Here is a 19491-nt window from a genome sequence, read left to right as displayed (position 1 = left end):
ATAATACTGCACTAATTTTACTCTCACTAATTCACATTAATTCTCCCCTCCAGCACTGTATTAACATCTCACTCACTGTTTTATGGTATTACAACACTGCACTGCCAGACTGGCACAGCCCTGTGCTAACATCACACTGAATGCAATTGCCATGAGACTGGATATCATGCCTTTACAATATTATATTACTCCATCATTAGACTGCCAACCTGCTACACCACTGTGCTGCCAAGCTACAACACTACACAAATATCCCATCCTTGAACTGCCAAAATATGCACACGCTGCACCAGTATCACTTCCTTATACTGCCCCAGGACTGTGTTATTATGTTACTGCATTGTCCGTACTGTACTATCAAGTCATTCTGGTGCTGTACAACACCCAAGCATAAGTACCACACTAAAATGCTCTTATAATATTATGTATTACTCCACAGAGCCAACACACTAATATGTCATTAGCCTAATGTGACACTGTGGCTTATACTAATACAGTATTAAAACACCCCACATCTGTTTATCCATGCACCACTGGACTACTACAGTATAGTATGATGCACTGAAATAGCACTATTGCTCTATATACAATACCAATGTACCTTGAGTGTAGTTAATAGAATACTTCTTTCTGCATTACCGTACCCTGACAGTACCATGCCTTAGCATTAGCCTGTAGCATACACCATCAATGCACCACATAGCTGTGCTAGCACACCAGTTATATATTTATAGCACTTCTGTCCATGCTCTCGTTTCTTTCTGTACAGTTACAAATCTATCTGCCTAAGACACAACTCTGGAGTCCTGGGCTGCTATTGCACAGGGCTACAGCAATAATGACATACTGTGTGAAGTCATCCCTGCAACGTTTTCTGCTGGTCTGATTGTACCACTGTAGTATTCTGCATACGCGGCCATATCATTGCACCACTCTGTAAGTACAGCAGGACGTTTTTCTTGTGTATCAAACACATACTGGTGCTCCTGGATCATATTTTGTCATTGCTGTAAATCTGCAGCATTGTGCTCCCCTGCTAATGTGTAACTGAAAATTTATTTTAACTGCTTAACTCACTGTGTGATAACAACACAGTGGGCTGGGTGTGTTAGCTAGAAATTCCTGGACTAAAGAAATTGTTTACTCTACGGTGCTGTTGCTCTCTTCTAATGACAGTGTATAATAAATGGGTGTTGCAGCTCCTGCAACGCTATACTGCAATCCTGTGCATTACTGCACCCCTGTGACACTGCATCCACCCATGATTGAAACGGGCTGCTATAGGTAGACTTTCCTGTCCTCCCCTACGACTGCAAACTCACATTTCTATCCAACTGCTAACATTCACTTCTCCACTCCTGGGACACAGCCTCCATCTCTTCTACTACCATGACAAAACTTGCACTTGCTGCTGTCTTAAGGTCTCCATCCATTCCTGAACTTTACAATTACAATTTTCTTTACTTTGTGCCTGTGCTCCTGTATCCAACTATTTCTGCATTCCATGCTGTAGCTGCCAGGGCATTCCTGCACTGCTGTGTTCACCCATTCCCAAATGTTCCTACTACAACCCATGCCACACTCCTGTCTTACATTATCCATTGAATGGTCATTTCATCTAAATCCTTTCAGAGAAGGCAAGAGGCAGACAGATACAGATACAGAATGCCACGCTATGAAAGAAACGTCTCTGTTTCTTCACAAGCACAGGGGCACTGGGTAAAAGAGCCAGAAGCAGCATTTCATCTGTGCCCTTCTTTCTTGTAAGCAAGCCAGCATTATTGAACTGGGGGGACTAAATCTTGCAGAGTTTATGGCATGCAGTAGAAGGTGGTGACACCTGAATGTGGGTAGGCAACACTGATATAATAAAGAGCCCATTCAGAGCCAGTTTCCATCAGTGGGAAAAGGTCAATTCAAAACTAGGTAGACAATGGCTTTTGTGTTGGGGACCCCATCCCTGGCATGGATTTATTTTGTGGTTCTGATACTTTGAGGCCATGCAGGGCTACAGAGCTAAAATCCACACTCGGTTACATCTCCACTGATGTCAGCCAGGTTGCAGAGATGTAACTGAACAGAATTTAGCCAATAGATTTCCAGATATGCTGGTGGCATATTGCTCTTTGTCACCTAATTTAGCACGGGCACTGACGAGGACCCTGAATGTTGCTACTCAAAGATTTTATCCCTGAGTTTTGTTATCCTGTTTGTGGGGCGGGGAGAAATACTAGTTCTGAGTCCACTGCAACAATAATATTAATATCCCAACAAATAAAGTATTGTTGATTATGCAAAGTCCTGGGAAAGGGGAACAGGTGAGGTTTGATTTTCTTCAGTGCAGTCAAGGTTATCAGAGGTTGACAGCACTTTCTGCCACTGAACTAAACAGACCTGGTGCACACTGTTCTTGCTCTTGACTACTAAGGTTCTGCTCCTCCCTTCCTCTCTCCACCACCCCAACTTGACGAGACATTTCTACACAACCTCCCAAGCCAACTTTGTCTATAAAACAAACCACAAATCCTAATTCTGGTTTCACTGATCACTCCCTGTACTGGAATTTAGCACTTCAGGCTATTGGTTTATATCTATAGTTGTGCTTCTGGGAGATCTCAGTTACATTAATCTTCCTGGAGATTACATTTCCCAGTAACATCCCATAATGGTTCTAAATGAAAATTGGAAGTGAGGCTCCCTTTGCCTCTTCACTTTTCAAGAGTAGCCCTGTCAGGGGTCATTTCATTACCAGGCGCAGCTAAAAACAACAGCTTTGTACAGAAAGAGCTTGCAAACACTGAAAGCATCTGTTCCTTCTCAACACACTGACTGAGAGGGTTTCAGAATTGGGTCAGAAGGATTTTTTGTCCCCCTCCCTTCTTCCGACAGCTCTGCCATCATAAATGAGTCATATTCTCATTGCACATAAATGTACCCTAAGGAGAAGTAAACATATAAAGAAAAGAAAGGGCGAGAGAGAGAAAGACTAATATCTGCATTTCTTTTTCAGATCAGATTCTTTGACTCCCTCCCCCAAGACTAGAGTGGATTTTCAGCGAACCAAGGAGAGAGGGAGATGGGGCGAGGAGTGGGATTCACTTTGGTGTTGGGATGAAATAGAATTAAGTGCCCAATATCTCTCAGAGCGCCACACGCCGCACAGCACATGCAGACCCGACCAGGAAGAACCCTTTGTCACCCAGCAGACTAGGGCAGCTGCGGCAGCGTCCGCCTCCCAGTGGGGATTTCCTATAAGCCATTGACCTGACGGGGTTTGTTCTTTCCTTAGGGAAGACACAAAGTGCACAGATTCCACCCCCCGGCTGCCCTTTATCAATAGACACTCGCAAAGCCAGCTCCCAGTCCGCACACCTAAGCCTATGCCATGCCCGTCCGCGGTACAAACCTTCCCGCTCCACACAAACACACGCACCCTAGTTCACAATTGCAAGGAAGACGCCCCTTTAACTTTACACCACTGTGATGCAAATGGCTCAGAGAAGTTTGGCAGAGGCAGCCAGGAAGCAGTGCATTTATAGCTGCGAGCTTATCTCTAAAGCACAGGAGGGCTCCGAGCCGGCAAGCCAAAGATGTGTAAAGGGGCAGAAAGACGCGGGTGCTGGGCGGGTGTGAGACACTCTGGTCCTTACCTGGCCAAAGACGGAGCTGAGGATGGGGTGCAGCTGGTGGAAGAGGGGATCTGCCTCCCCGGACCTGTCGCTGCTGTTGGACTTGGTGGAGTACTTGCTGCTGGATTTGGACAGAGGCGATGAGCCTTCAGAGAGCTTTAGGGACTCTCTGCTAGACCCCTCTCTGTGACCAAAGAAAAAGTCCTCCTCCCTCTCCTCCCCATCCCTCTGGGTGTGCGGCTGCTGTTGGTCCCGGCTGGGATGCTGCTGCTGAGGGTGGTGATGGTGATGATGCCTAGAGGTCCTCGCTTCTGCCTTGCTGCTGCCTCTGCTTGGACCTCCTTCTGTTGGCTCCGGCTGGCTCTCGCCCTGTCCATGTGACTGCTTCTGGAGCCCCTTCACTCCATTCTCCTTGACTCCGGGGTGGCAAAGTGGCCTCCTGGAACTGGGGTCCCCATGGAGCTGCTCCTGGCGGCTCAGCTCCCGCGCTGGGTACCTGGGTTGCCCTTTCCCGCCCCGGGCATGGCTCTTCCTGGGCTGGGGCTCCGCTCCTGCCGCAGCCCTCCGGCTCCCCCCTGCCTTCAGCAGCGAAGTCTTGGATTCGCTCTTTGCAATGGGCGAGCTCATCTCGGGGAGGCTACAGACGCATCGTAAAGCCCGCAGAGGAGGGTGTCTGGGGGAAGCTCTCCGCCCGGCGGTCCCCACGGGCTGGAGGAAGTGCTCGTGGCATGTCCTTCGGAAATCTGCTTAAATTCAGCACCACGGCCCATGTGACAGCTCAGACAATGGCCTGGGAAGGCACTGGCTCGGCCAGGGAGCAGGGGGCTGGAGGGCACCGTCTCCTCAGCAGCAGCCTCCCCCTCCCCTTGCTGGCCTTCCAAGGTGCCGACGCGCAGCTCCTTCAGGTGAGGCGCTGAGTCTCCTCCTCCCCTCCCCAGCGAGAGGAGCCGACCCGGGGGCGCTGGGGGACCAGGCGGGCGCGGAGAAGGCGGGCGCTCCGCGGCGACCGGCGCTCAGCGGCTCCCCTCGGGTGGATGCTGAGGGCAGCAGCCATCTCCCACCCAGCCCGGGCTGCGCTGTCTGCAGCTCCCAGCAGGCACGGGGAGGATGGAGATCGCTGCGGCAGCTGCATGAATTTTTAACCTGGGATCGGGTGGTGCGTGAACGTGGAGGGGAGTCCGAGCGCCTGAAACCCGAATCCGTCCCTCTCACCCACCAGGAGGGGCTGAGGGAGCCGGTTCGGTGTCAGGCAGAAAATGAGCATCACCATAAACATCCAAGGACGCTTCACATTAGCCCCCTTCCCTTGTCTTGGTAACCGGCCCCCGCCTTGACTTGCAGGGGGGTCAATTTTCCAAGCAGCCCTGGCCCAGCTCTTTTGTGAGCAGGAACTTGAAGAGAGGAAAGCGGACAGCAGAAAGAGGACTAAATCAGGCTACGCATAAGAAATAAAGTTTGGCACTGCTGTGGGGAAGCTTGCACTGTAGAGGTCAGGGGCAGGACACTGCTGTGGGGAAGCTCACACTGCAGAGGGCAGAGCTGGGCACTGCAGTGGGGAAGCTCACACTGCAGAGGGCAGGGGCAGGGCACCGCTGTGAGGAAGCTCACACAGCTGGGGTGCTAGCTGAGTTGAATGCACTGCTGTGAGAAAGCTCCTGTTGGTGTAGTGATGGCTTCCACTGGTGCATTGCTGTGAGGATGTCACAGCTATAGAAGTGGTGGTTAGCACTGCAATTGGGGACTCCACGTTCCACAGAGTTCTAGCAGGCACTTTCTGAGCACTGTTTTTAGGGAGCTCAAACTGCTTAAGTAATACATCCCTGGAATCTTAGGCCTGGATCCAAACTTCTTACTGGTATAATTGGCAGGAACAAATCCCTGGATCAAAACACTCCCAAAGGTGGAGATTCAGATTCCTGATCCAAATCCCAATGTTCTCAAAGTTCAGGAGAGCTGGAGTCAGTTGTTCAGACTTTTTTAGAGATAGCTTCTTCCTGTGAACTCAGATGCAAGCCTGGTAATGGATCTGGGGCCTTGGTTCAGGGCGATTATAAAAATAAAGAAACGTTTGTTTCTAAGAAATTGGTGTCTCAAGTGTTACTGTAATCAAACCCACAACATTATTCTCAAAGGGTGACAGGTTTGAAAAGGGGCTTTAAAATTTAATCAGTTGTTGTTGGACAAAGATAAGCGCTAAATGTTCCTATCAGACACGTCTCAGTGAGTAAAGACCACACTCTCCCCTTCCCCAACTTTTCCATGCTGTGTTTATGTTTCATTAACAGTCCTGGAGACCGAAGGTGCTTAGCTACAGAACGGGTCCAGCATGTTCCGCTGCAGTGCAAGATTCTCCCACAATATGCCTCAAGCCCTCTCGAGGGTCAAGAGAAGAGTCCAGTGTCTATGGCTAATTAGTGCCAGCTGTGATAGTGGTTATTGTAATAAGGACACTTGTCCAGTAGCAATTTCCTGCTCAAATCTGCACTGTCATTCTAGCTTTTAATTATAGCCCAGCTGCCCTTTTGTATAACTGGCTGTTCATATGTTATAATATTAAACTAGAACTGCACTCGAGAAGCAGTATGGTTACATGTATGAGAGGCAGAGTCCTTGCTGGAACTACTATAGCTGGAGAATTCATGGATACTGAAGAGACATTTCTGCAAGGAAGCTCATGCTAAACAGCACACTGGTATGAGAATCCATAATGAGGAACTCATACAGACATTAGGTGGGCTTTGGAGAAGCCCATAGTGCTGGAGTTCTGATATTGACATGGTACTGCTTTTAGAGAAGTTGGCATTCCTAGAGTCCCAGCTGGCACTAACCGCGCACAGCTGTGAGGAAGTGCACACCACTGGAGTCCTATTTGACATTGCTTGCTGTGAAGAAGCATGAAGTTCTTGGGGCTATTTCTGAGGACTGTGGTGATATCACTGCCAGCAGATGGGTTATAGTTCCCTGTCTCAATCAACTGAGCACTGCAGAATTTTGAGCAGATGCCTCATTTGTGGGAAGGGAGTCACTTATGCAGGTGTGTGATTCATCACTTTGGAGAACATTTCAGGGATGAAGGTAAGAAACAGCTCCACTAACTGAGTCAATAACAATGTAGACTAAGAGCCATGTTATAGAACAGAGCAGCAAGGAAACAGGCAGCAGCTGAAGCAAGTGCAGAAGAGGACAGAGTAAGAGCATGGATCTAACACCTGTTGTTCACTAACCCAGGCCTGGGTCTCAGCAGGGAAGGAACATGTTTGGAGAATCTGAACTAGACTCTCCTTTCAAATTTGCTTTTAAAGTTCTTCACTTATGTCCTCTTGCAGACACAGTTTAATCGTGGGATTTCAGTGTCAGGCAAGAGGCTGTGTGGCATCGACTGAATACTAAAGAGCTAGCTGATCTGCAGGAGCCAAATGCCAAGGAACAACAGTGCCCAGTTACAGAGTGAACTACCATAAATCCAGCTGCTAAATGTATATGAACATCTCTCCAGAGAGAATGGATATTCTATGCCATCTGGCAGTACAAAAGAGGACAGAACAGAATCCTTGAGACACTAAGATTATATTACATAACACACATACTCACTGCTTCCTGAGATGGAACTAACGTCAAATCTATCTGTGTAATTCAAAATCAGATGCTAAACCAGAAAGGGGATGGCATTCCATTCCCAAAGTCATAGGCATCTCAATGTCAGCAGGTGGCACGGAGGTGCCTGTCCCATTCCAGCAGGTAATTATGAATGCAGCACTGCCTGTAGGTGGTAAAAATCCTGCCCAATCTTTACAACAATTATCAAAAGCTCTTTGCTGTTGGGATCTGAATCTTTTTGCCCCTCCTTAGCACTAGTGAAAAGGGCCTGGAAGAAATGGAGCAGGATTCAAAGGAACTAGGGGTGTATTATCTGTCCTAAAGGAAACTCAAAAGAGCACATTTCAGTTTGTATTAAAGAGCGTAGGGAGCAGGCCTGTTAAGGAACTGCTTGACAGTGAGATGAGTGAGAAATGCCCCAGGACAAGCTGTGAAGCCCCAAAATGCCTGAGGAAGGAGAGGCCATGGGCTTTGTGATTTGTTGGAATAGATCTTTCTGCAGTTTTTTCCTGGTCCTTGTCTTCCTTACACTTGCATTTGGAGAAACACTACCTTCTTCTATGAAAACTATAACGCTCGGCTCTCCAGGAGCACCTCCATCTGAGCTTCTCAAAGTGCTTTACAAACACAACTACACGTATGGGACAGGCAGGTCTCATCCTCATTTTACATGTGGAGAGCGTTAGGCACAGATAAATTAAAATTACTTTTACCCAAGGTCACATAGCTAGTCAATGACAGAGCTGGGAATAGAAGAGTTCTGACTCTCAGAAGCCCCTATTCTATCCTCTCTGAGCATTCCTTTTCTATCATTCTCCCACTCTCACATTCAGACCTTCTTCCATAGGGCTGCTTTAGCTTTGAACTCACTCACTAACCTTGTGCACTCAATGAACGCTCTCTTCTTATTAAGATCCCATCTTGCCCCGTGAAACCCATTAGTGGCATCCTGCCAGGGGATCAAGGGTAGGACATTACCTTAAACAAAGGGATAAATCACTGCTTGGATATCTGACAAGCAGCTATGGCATTATAAATCCAAACTGTATTGGCTGGTTAACGTACAGTGTAAGTTCCTTGGTGCTCTGTAGAGTGCTGAACCCAGTACTGTTGCTCATGAAATAGCCTCTGAATCACTCCAAAACATGCTAGACCAACTCCTGGTCCCAGCCAAGCAAATGGGCATTTTGCCTTTGATGTAGATGGAACCAGAATTTGGCTCATATGCTGCGATTGAAAAGGCGTTCTGAAATGATAATGGTAGAAACATATTTACTGAGGATTTTTGTGAACAAGGATTCCTTTCCTGAGGAAAGTGAGGTGAAACTGAACTTGTTTTAGTCTTGAAAGTTGTTGCCTTTATGGGGATCTAACCATGATAAGAGTGCGTGAAAGGCTCCTACAGAGACCCATTTTGGTACAGAAAAGGGGTAGGAACTGAAGTTCAAGAAGTAGGGGATAGGATAGAAATTAGAAGAGATTTTTTTCTTCCAGAAGGTCATTTTATTATGGAATCATCCATCAAAGGAAGAAGGAGTGAGAAGGATGAACAAACTGAAAGCAAAGGTGGACTAGGCAGAGCTGCTGGGTTGCTAGAGAGGGGACTTGTTCCATGGCAAAAGAAGGCCCATCACATCCTCTACCATGTTGCTGTCTCTGTCAAATGATGATGCAGAATCACAGTGTGTTTCAATGGGAACAAGGGTGCCAAGTGTCTGCTTTCAGGGGAACTGCAGTTGGCCAACCACGTGTCTGTCTCTAAAGGGAGCTATAGAACTGACAGCTGGAGGTTCTGTTTGCTTGACGATGTGGCCTTGCTCTTCAGGCCTTACTCCATAGGAGAAGAATAATCCCCACAGCATTACAAAGGCATTATTGTTCTGGCTGTAATCCCTGTGCTCAGATCCACTCGGGTTACTTCACATGCAGTGTCACTGGGAACAGAAAGCTCACTTCAGCCAGCACTAGATGAAGGGCAGCAAGCAGACAGGAGAGGACTGGGTTCTGCAATCAAATAACTCTGAAGAGGAAAGGAGCACAAGTGGCCCTATGGGGACTCTGGAGAGGGAGGGGAAAGAAAGAGGGCTTTAGCAATCTCAGTAGAGGCAGAGATGAAAGGACAGAGACAGCAGCCTACAAGAGAGAAGAGAACCTACAGGAAACAGAGATAGTGTGAAAGAACCAAGAATGGTTGAGAGAGAGGAGAGAAGAGAAGAGGAGGAGGGGAAAATATGCAGGAGAGAAAGTGATGTTCTGTCTTGTCCTCTTTGCTAATGGGGAGGTGGGGGGAGTGATGCTGCAGGGCCTGTCAGAGGTAGAATCAGGTTGTGCCTCTCTAGCAGGACAGTGGGGACATGGCAGATGGGAGCAATCTTCAATGGGGTGAAGGAAAAAGATACAGGGGCAAACAGCGTTTCTTGTCATGATGATGGTAGGGAAAGATGCAGACCTTTGCATGGCTAGGGCCCTTTGTTGCTAGCATGATAGGCCACTAAGAGCAAGAGATGATATTGCACATCAATTAACTTTAAACATCTTTTCAGTTGGCCACACCAAGCAGAAAAGGAAATTTAAGAAATGCCCTGCCCCTCTAAGGGACAAATACAGCAGGGCTTCCCTGAGCCAAAGAGCAAGGCCTAACTTCACCCAAGCTCCAGAGAAGCAGCAGCTCACCCCAACTCAGTTCCGTAACAAACCCAGAAATCTTCCTAGAGCTGCATCCTTCTGAACTCCCTCTTACAGACCCAGCTCCAGCCCTAGAGGCTGGGAAGAGAATTAACTCAGTCCTTAAAGCTGGGTTGGCCCTGCAGATCCATGCACTCTGCACTCAAAGTGGCTAACTGTGGTCCTTCCTCTAGCCAGACCTGTTCCCTACCAAACTGATCCACTTCACAGTGCAGCTTGTCACGGAGTCCCCGGGCAATGCTCTCAAACTGCTCCCTATGAAGCCAGTCAGGACTCTAGTGAAGTCTCCTCTCTGTGAGCAGACTGTCTTCAGGGCAAAAAAGCTCACACGTCTTCCACCTTCCTGGGTCTGACCTCAGAGCATTCAGCTTGCTCTGCCCCTCCCTGCGCTTCCCACAGCGAGTCCGCCCAGGCGGGGTCCTGGGGAAGCCAGAGGGTCCTGCACCCCAACTTCACAGTCAGACGTGACTCTTAGCCAGCCAGTAAAACTGAGGTTTATTAGATGACAGGAACATGGTCTAACACAGAGCTTGTAGGTACAGAGAACAGAACCCCTCAGCCAGGTCCATTTTGGGCGGCAGTGAGACAGAAAACCACGTCTGCACTTCACTCCATGTCCCCAGCCAGCCCAAACTGACTCACTCTCCACCCCCTCCTTCTCTGGGCTTTGTCCCTTTCCCAGGTCAGGAGTTCACCTGATTCCTTTGTTCTCCAACCCTTTAGCTATCACCTTGCAGGGGGGAAGGGCCAAGGCCATCAGTTGCCAGGAGACAGAGTGTAGGCCATTTATGTACACAGGCCCTTTGCTCTGCAACAATTACACCCCCTTATCCCAACACCTAGAGACTTAAGAAATGCCTAGGGGAAACCGAGGCACCCCTACAGCATTCAGAGGAAACATTAAGAACAGTCCCACTTCGTCACAACCTCTACCTAGCAGGGCTCTCTGTGGCATTGGGAAAGGGAAGGGTAAACCACATGGCAGCTGGGGCAGCACATGAAGGTGTAGATTTCTGAGTCCTTGTGTTAAAAAGAAGAATTCTCCATGTAAAAAAATAAAAGCAGTCTTGACATGGCTCTAGCAGGGACACCTGGTGCCAGCCTGTGGATGGCAAGGGGAAGTCCCAGGGCAAAAAACCATGTGGTACCAGAGAGTAAATAGGGAAGGAAAGTTCTATCAATTGGCTCATCTTTAGCTCAAATTGAGCACAACAATTAACATGGGAGGAAAAGTTTTCACAAGAGACCTCTCAATACTCTCCTTCCAGATGAGCCCAGCTCTCCCAGGCATCTCTCCGGGATGAGTCCAAATCTCCCAGACACCCTGCTTCCTCTGGGAGCTCACAGAGCTGTGGGAGGGTGAGGCAGTCCCAAGGAATCAGGTCATGTGATGAAGTGATCTCTTCCCCTGAAGGGAAGAGAGGAAGAGCTAAAATGGCACCTGCGTCACATGAGCAGTGCCCTCTTTTCAGAGAGATAGGTGGACTCTTGAGCTGAACTGAGCAGAGGTGAACGTATCCCTACCTATGTGGTAAATGTCTTCCATTTCTGCCTGCCTTGGCATATTTTTAATATGTGCCATCCAGGAAAAATTTATCAGACCCTATTTTACCAGACATTGAGGGGTTGTATTGGAGTGTCTCTTGAGGGATGGAGTGGGAGCAAGGATTTGCACTGGGGAAGGACTGAGGTGATTGCTATTGCCTTTACTTATAGCCTAACACGCTGACCTTTGCTGCAGCCTGTCCATCCTTGGTAGAGGACACCTTTCGACCTTATGATGGGAAAAGGCTCTTTTCTGCAACTCAGCATTCGCTGGGAATGAAGTGTCCATGTGTGTGCCATTTGCAGATGATGACAGATTCTTGTGCCATTTCATCTTGCCATCCCCTGCCAGGTGTTTGGGAAATTAGGACACAAGCAATTGCTCCTTTTCATCCATTGGTCTCTCCAGTATAACAACTAAAACATGAGCTGCCATCATGACTCTGCAGGGGGGACTCAGTTATTACAGCAAAAGAGCTAAGGGTGTAAAATAAATACCCTGAACTCAAACTCAGCTTGGATTGGCCAGAGTGATTCACTCATTATCTCCAGGCTCCAGGATGGCTGTTCTCCCTTCATTGCAAAGATTTTACATAATGAACATAGCTAATGGTACAAAACCAACAAGGTGCCATTAGAACATAGTTCTGGAGAGACAATTTGGCACATACAGCCAATAAACAGAAATGAAAACATGAGTCTGAAAATATGGACATACACTGAGCAGCTTCAGCTTAACCCTGTTCACTGTGGGGAGGAGGATAAATCACCATAGCTTGAAGCTTCATTACCTTAGGCTGGAATCTGATTAGGATCCTGATCCTTAAATTCTTGCAGGATCAGGACCTAATTCACATACACTAAGCACGTTTAAGTCTATTTAGAACTTGAGAGCTGTCTAATCCCAGGGGATTGCAAGAGGTGATGCTGGTGACTCAGGTCAAAACTATCAAACTTGGCTGTTAGAATGATATATGTAAAAATCTTGGCTAGGGCACCTAAGGAAAAGTGGCCTAATCTTCAGAGGTGCTGAGCACCTGCAACTCCCACAGAAATCAACACAAGCTGCAGTAGCTCAGCACCTCTGAAAATCAGGTCACTTTTACTTAGGTACCTAAATATGAATTTAGGTTCCTAACTTTAGGAACCCAAACACAGAATCATAGAGTTCAACGCCAGAAGGGACCACTATATCAAGTCTGACCTCCTGTATAGCACAGGCCACCACGACCACCCGCACACTAAACCCAACAACCGGAATGAGACCAAAGTAAACGAGACCCATAAAAAACTAGACTATTATGTTTTACAGGGAGAGAATAGGAGGGAATAGGAAAAACTGAGATACACCAGTGCTTGAGGCCTCTGCAATAGCAAGGAAATGATTAAATGAGATATACCCAGATAATCCTGGCAAGTAACCCACACCCACATGCTGCAGAGGAAGGCAAAAAAACCCCCAAATGCTGGTCATAATATGAAAAGTTTGAGACCAGCAGATAGCCCCCTTTCCTCTGAGTCAATGCTGAACCAATACCCTACCACACTGCTAGGGGGCACTGTGCTGTTGGAGATATCATCTTGTACCTGAAACATAACACCAAGGCACTGAGGATTCATAGTCACTAAAAGACCCAATAATATTTTTGCAAGAGTTTGAGTACTACCCTGATTTCCTAGGCAAATAATAGCTTGAACAGTTAATTAGCCCAGAATCGCAGTTATTTTCAATACTTAATTACCATTAATTTCAATGACAGTTACGCACTTAAATAACTTTGAAGATCAGCCATTCTGCCTAACTTACCCTTCAGTTTCAGCTGAAGTCATTGCTCACTTCTCCTACAGTACCGTTATAAATACAGAACGCTTATGGTGTCCCATCTCAAAGATGGCTGCATTTCAGTGGTGGGAGAAAGATCTCTAGATATACAGTGTGAAAAGAGAACTGGGATCTTTCAGGGTGAAAAGTGCTATAGAACTGGAAATTGTTATAATAATTAGTAATGATGTTAATAGACTGAATCTTGTGATAGACAAATAAACCTGAATTTGGTATGAGATTTGCTCTTATTTGGCTCCCTGTTCCCTGGGAATTTAAATCCCATGTCACTTAACTGAGCTTTCACTGAATCCTATATACTAGAGCACAAACTGAACAATAAAGAGGATTGCATTAAGAAATATTGGGCAAAAAGCAAAAAATCTTTTTTAGGGACTACAACCCAGCTCAGAGTACTTACTACATCTTCCAGGATGGCAACACACTTTCCAAAAGAGGGTAAGAGTAATTATCCATATTTTACAGATGGGGAGACTGAGGCACGGGACGGTGACATGATTTGTCCAGCAAATATACCAAGACAGCAGAGGAGCTGGTAATAGACTCTAGGTCTCCTGACTTACATCCCCGTGCACTAGGCATATTTTGTGCCCCATTTGTAGGCCTAAAATAAATCTTGAACACCTGCTCATTCCAGTGGATTTTTTAAGGTGAAGAACAAGGAACCAGGTGTTAGTGCATTCTCAAATGTCACAAATTCACATACACAGCAGCACAGAGTGACTGTGCCAGCAGCTTGTCAAAATGGACAGAAAGTGGGGTGGTTACAAATCCTAGCAGGCAAAACAAAACCAAAAAAATGTTCACAAAGTATTGGTGTGAGGTACTTCCATTTCTGATGGAAACTGCATGATACAGAAATGAAGTTCAACTTCCTAACATGCCTCTAGGGGGTTGGATTGGATTAGAATGAAGGACCCTTACTTTTATGGACAAGTCCTATAGAATTGAATAGAAAATAATAACCTTAGTATAGATAGGTTTCAGAGTAACAGCTGTGTTAGTCTGTATTCGCAAAAAGAAAAGGAGTACTTGTGGCACCTTAGAGACTAACCAATTTATTTGAGCATGAGCTTTCGTGAGCTACAGCTCACTTCATCGGATGCATACTGTGGAAGCTGCAGAAGACATTATATACACTCAGAGACCATGAAACAATACCTCCTCCCACCTCACTCTCCTGCTGGTAATAGCTTATCTAAAGTGATCATCAAGTTGGGCCGTTTCCAGCACAAATCCAGGTTTTCTCACCCTCCACCCCCGCCCCCCACAAACTCACTCTCCTGCTGGTAATAGCCCATCCAAAGTGACCACTCTCTTCACAATGTGTATGATAATCAAGGTGGGCCATTTCCTGCACAAATCCAGGTTCTCTCACCCCCTCACCCCCCTCCAAAAACCACACACACAAACTCACTCTCCTGCTGGTAATAGCCTATCCAAAGTGACCACTCTCCTTACAACGTGCATGAAAATCAAGGTGGGACATTTCCAGGAGAGTGAGTTTGTGTGTGGGGGGCGGAGGGTGAGAAAACCTGGATTTGTGCTGGAAATGGCCCAACTTGATGATCACTTTAGATAAGCTATTACCAGCAGGAGAGTGAGGTGGGAGGAGGTATTGTTTCACGGTCTCTGTGTGTATATAATGTCTTCTGCAGCTTCCACAGTATGCATCCGATGAAGTGAGCTGTAGCTCACAAAAGCTCATGCTCAAATAAATTGGTTAGTCTCTAAGGTGCCACAAGTACTCCTTTTCTTTTTGCTTAGTATAGATGTTTTCTGAACCACGCTATGGAATTCTTTAGCAGGGATAGCATCCTCTATTAAATTCCACAGGATGATTAAAAAACCCTCCATTGTAAGGTTGTCATTTTCTATTACATTTTATAGGGTTTTTCAAACCAATTTTTATAGAACCTTACTAACTACCTAGAGAAATGTCTTGGTTTCATTGCTATTAAACTCTACAGTAATTTTCCATAAGGCAAGGAGACAAGTTTTTACAGGGGCAAATTAGCACATATGGAAAGAGTAGCTGTTTTATCTGGGACTGTATAGTAGAGCATGTTTTAGATGAAAATACTACAAACAGGCCACATTTGATCTTAGTAAGAAGATAAGACACAGGCGCTCAAAGTTACCTGCAATGGCAAAAATCACCTCCCTATTTTTTTCGAGGTAGCACAAATTAGTGGATACAGCACGGGGGCTGAAAGTCAGGACACCTGGGTTCTAGTCCCCTTTCTGATCCCCCGTGACTTTATCTGAGACAGTTGAGGCCAGATGCTGACATCCACCTATAACAATCGGCCCCTTCATCTCATTGTGCCTTGGTTACTTTATATGTAAAGTAGGTAGTTACACTTATCCACTTTTCTGAAGTGTTTTGAAACCATTTGATTTCTATTTAAGGATTTCTATTTAAGTACAAAGTATTAAGTATTGCGGCTTCAGAAGTGATTTTTTTTCCCTGTCTTCTTGGGCAGCATCCAAACCAGATGCAAGAAACTAGGCTCCTTTTGTTTTGTTTTTTTGTGATCCTGACCCTAAAAATATAGGAATAGGTCCAGATCTATACCCCCATCCTTTTCCAAGCTGGGATGAAGGAAGCGGTTCAGATTTGATGTTCAAGCTCACTTCTCAAATTTATCTAGTTATTAATAACACCAGTGTATGAAAACTGAAATAATTTTCAAAATCTAATTTAGCATGAATGCTCTTTGTCTACTCTTTGCATTTCTTTCAGGCTGTACAAGGAACTGAAAAGGGCAGTCACTTCACTTTGGGTATCTAGTCAGTTTCAAGTCAGCTTCACTTTCAGTTTCTCATGTATTATCTCTATGCAGCAAGGTTTGGATTGTGAACAAAGGATGGTGTTGTTTATTTCTTTAAAAACTCACAACACTGTTTCCACTGGACTTTACTTAATTTTTAATTTAATAGAAACAATTATCTTGGTTTCAGGTCTTATCAAAGTTTTTTTCCTCCCTACACACCACCTAGATTTGAGCCAAACTTAATCTGACAGCATCCTACTGAAAACAAGTTTTAGTGGTGGAGTCTTTTGCTCAGAGGAAACAACAGCCTGGTTTTGAACTATCTAGTTTAAAAGGGAAGAAGGAGGCTCTGCAATGACATAGTAGTGTCCCTCATGGACTAATAATGGGAAAACATCAAAAGATTAAGACGCCTGATACTGATCTCACACCAACTTGCTTCCAATGACTTCCATGGAATTACTCATGATTTTCACCAGTGTAATTTAGAGAAGGATCAAACTCTTGGAGTTCAAGTTTAGTTTCCCTACACACCCAAATATTCAGATGCTTTACAGAAGCTCATGCAAACAATTTAAACCTGCAGAATTTGGCCACAAATCTGGTAAGAACAGATTTTCAATCAAAGATACCAACTGCTGCTCTTATTCAACTATGCTGAGTAAGGAATGTTTGAAAGTGCTCTGGGCTTGTCTCCTAAAGAAAGTCTCCGAATCAGCTACAGGAAGGTTCACATCAGTGAACAGGCCAGTATTTGGTTTTAAAGACTACTTTAAGCACTCACTAAAAGATGCAAACATTGCAATTGACATTTGGAAAAGGCTGGCAGCTAACTGAACCAACTAGACTCAGTACTGTAGTCAGGAAAGGAATAATCATCTTCAAGGAGTTCAAAGCAGACCTAAGAACTTCAGACTGAACAAGGCTCATTATGACTCTGGACCAGCTAGGATCCTTTCCCCAGCTCAGTGCCTTGCTGGAATATCTATAAAAATAAGTGAGCTATTGGTTCCTAGTCCCCAGGATCCCTAACTCTCTAAAAAAGAAAAGGAGTACTTGTGGCACCTTAGAGACTAACACATTTATTTGAGCATAAGCTTTCATGAGCTACAGCTCACTTCATCAGATGCATTCAGTGGAAAATACAGTAGGGGGATTTTATATACACAGAGAACATGAAACAATGGGTGTTACCATACACACTGTAACAAGAGTGATCAGGTAAGGTTAGCTATTACCAGCAGGCGAGGGAAAAAAAAAAACCTTTTGTAGTGATAATCAAGGTGGGCCATTTCCAGCAGTTGACAAGAATGTGTGAGGAATAGTAAGGGGGAAAATAAACATGGGGAAATAGTTTTACTTTGTGTAATGACACATCCACTCCCAGTCTTTATTCAAGCCTAATTTAATGGTGTCCAGTTTGCAAATTAATTCCAATTCAGCAGTCTCTCATTCGAGTCTGTTTTTGAAGTTTTTTTGTTGTAATATTGCCACTTTTAGGCCTGTAATCGAGTGACCAGAGAGATTGAAGAATTCTCCAACTGGTTTTTGAATGTTATAATTCTTGACGTCTAATTTGTGTCCATTTAAAAGTCCTAGGTTCTCTATCACTTACTCCCATTCCCAAGAGCTGTTGCATATAGAAAGTTAGCAACACTCAGGACTTTGTGAAAAATCTTCTATCTCATAGTTTTCTATAGCATACATCACAGTATTATCTGAAGTCTTCCCAGGTGAATTAGATCTGCATAACAAGACCCCTAGAAGACTTTATGGAGTCTTCTACTCTACTCCTGTTGCTGACTGCTGCAGCACTTAAATGCAAACATGACAGCAAATTACACTCCACATAATACAGTAGGATTTTTTTTAAATATACATTAACTGAGCTTAAACACTTGAAATGTATTGTATGTTTTTAATGACTTTGTGTATTAAAGGCACAAGGACTAATGACAGAACGGGGAGATCAAAAGAGAGAGGGAGTTATTTCCTGGCACTCCAGATCTGAAGGACTCAAGTGTGAATAAGGACATTACGTAAGACAGATTTTCAGATGTCACTAAAATGCTTTACAATTAAGAATGAATATTAATAAATGACTTAAACTGAAAACCTCCAGCTATTAAAAGGATTAAGGCTTTGCACTGCTGTAGGGAATGCGCACAATGTCAGAGCCATCTGCAAGGCTGTGATCAAAGGCAAACGAGGTGCTGGGAAGTGATATCTTTGGCGGGGCAGAGGGGGAGAAATCTCAAGCATCAATTCAAAAACCTATGTAGAGGTCACGAGACAGAGCAACAAAAAAGAGGAAAAACTGGGAGAGGAGAGGAGGAGACTAGGACGTCTTCCTTCTCTTAGGCATGTGCAGTCTGTGGTCATTTTATTTACTCTCTCTCTCTATATATATATATAAATAAAAAGAAAAAGAAAGAAAGAAAAAATCTTCCACAGAGTGTTCGAATGAGCAGACAATCATCTCCCGTAGAAACCAGGCCATCTCTCCTGCCATTGTCCAGGAAACAGCACCTCTGATGGCCTCAGCTTGTCCTTATTACCAGAGAAATGCCACTCTGTATCACAGGTTTCAGAGTAACAGCCATGTTAGTCTGTATTCGCAAGAAGAAAAGGACTACTTGTGGCACCTTAGAGACTAACCAATTTATTTGAGCATAAGCTTTCGTGAGCTACAGCATCCGATGAAGTGAGCTGTAGCTCACGAAAGCTTATGCTCAAATAAATTGGTTAGTCTCTAAGGTGCCACAAGTACTCCTATTCTGTATCACGTTATAATTGGGCAAATAGTACTGATTTCATTTTGAAAATGTATTTTACTTACCCAACAGATGCCTTATAGAATTATAGAATATTAGGGTTGGAAGGGACCTCAGGAGGTCATCTAGTCCAACCCCCGGCTCAAAGCAGGACCAATCCCCAACTAAATCATCCCAGCCAGGGCTTTGTCAAGCCTGACCTTAAAAACCTCTAAGGAAGGAGATTCCACCACCTCCCTAGGTAACCCATTCCAGTGCTTCATCACCTTCCTAGTGAAAGAGGTTTTTCCTAATATCCAACCTAAACCTCCCCACTGAACTTGAGACCATTACTCCTTGTTCTGTCATCTGGTACCACTGAGAACAGTCTAGATCCATCCTCTTTGGAACCACCTTTCAGGTAGTTGAAACCAGTTATCAAATCCCCCCTCATTCTTCTCTTCTGCAGACTAAATAATCCCAGTTTCCTCAGCTTCTCCTCATAAGTCATGTGCTCCAGCCCCCTAATCATTTTTGTTGCCCTCTGCTGGGCTCTTTCCAATTTTTCCACATCCTTCTTGTAATGTGGGACCCAAAACTGGACACAGTACTCCAGATGAGGCCTCACCAATGCTGAATAGAGGGGAATGATCACGTCCCTC

General features: G+C 45.2%; 1 protein-coding gene across 5 annotated transcripts in view; it reads right to left on the bottom strand.

The window, feature by feature from the left end:
* The window catches only part of CABP1 (calcium binding protein 1), a 36944-nt gene extending 32215 nt beyond the window's left edge, over window positions 1-4729 (bottom strand). For 3 of the 5 annotated variants that reach the window (XM_074972660.1, XM_074972661.1, XM_074972659.1), the window contains exon 1: window positions 3651-3786. Coding sequence is in view for 2 of the 5 variants with exons in the window: in XM_074972657.1 (XP_074828758.1) it covers window positions 3651-4256 (606 nt within the window). In the remaining 3 variants the exon portion in view is untranslated. Of the gene's footprint in view, window positions 1-3650 lie in introns of all 5 variants that reach the window. The other 2 variants (XM_074972657.1, XM_074972658.1) reach the window with 1 other exon arrangement.
* Window positions 4730-19491: the final 14762 nt, after the last annotated feature.

This window comes from Natator depressus, chromosome 15, assembly GCF_965152275.1.
Source record: "Natator depressus isolate rNatDep1 chromosome 15, rNatDep2.hap1, whole genome shotgun sequence".
In the NCBI taxonomy this organism is placed as follows: Eukaryota; Metazoa; Chordata; order Testudines; family Cheloniidae; genus Natator; species Natator depressus.
Note: the sequence above shows the minus strand (reverse complement) of the source record. Positions and strands in the feature narration are given on the sequence as shown.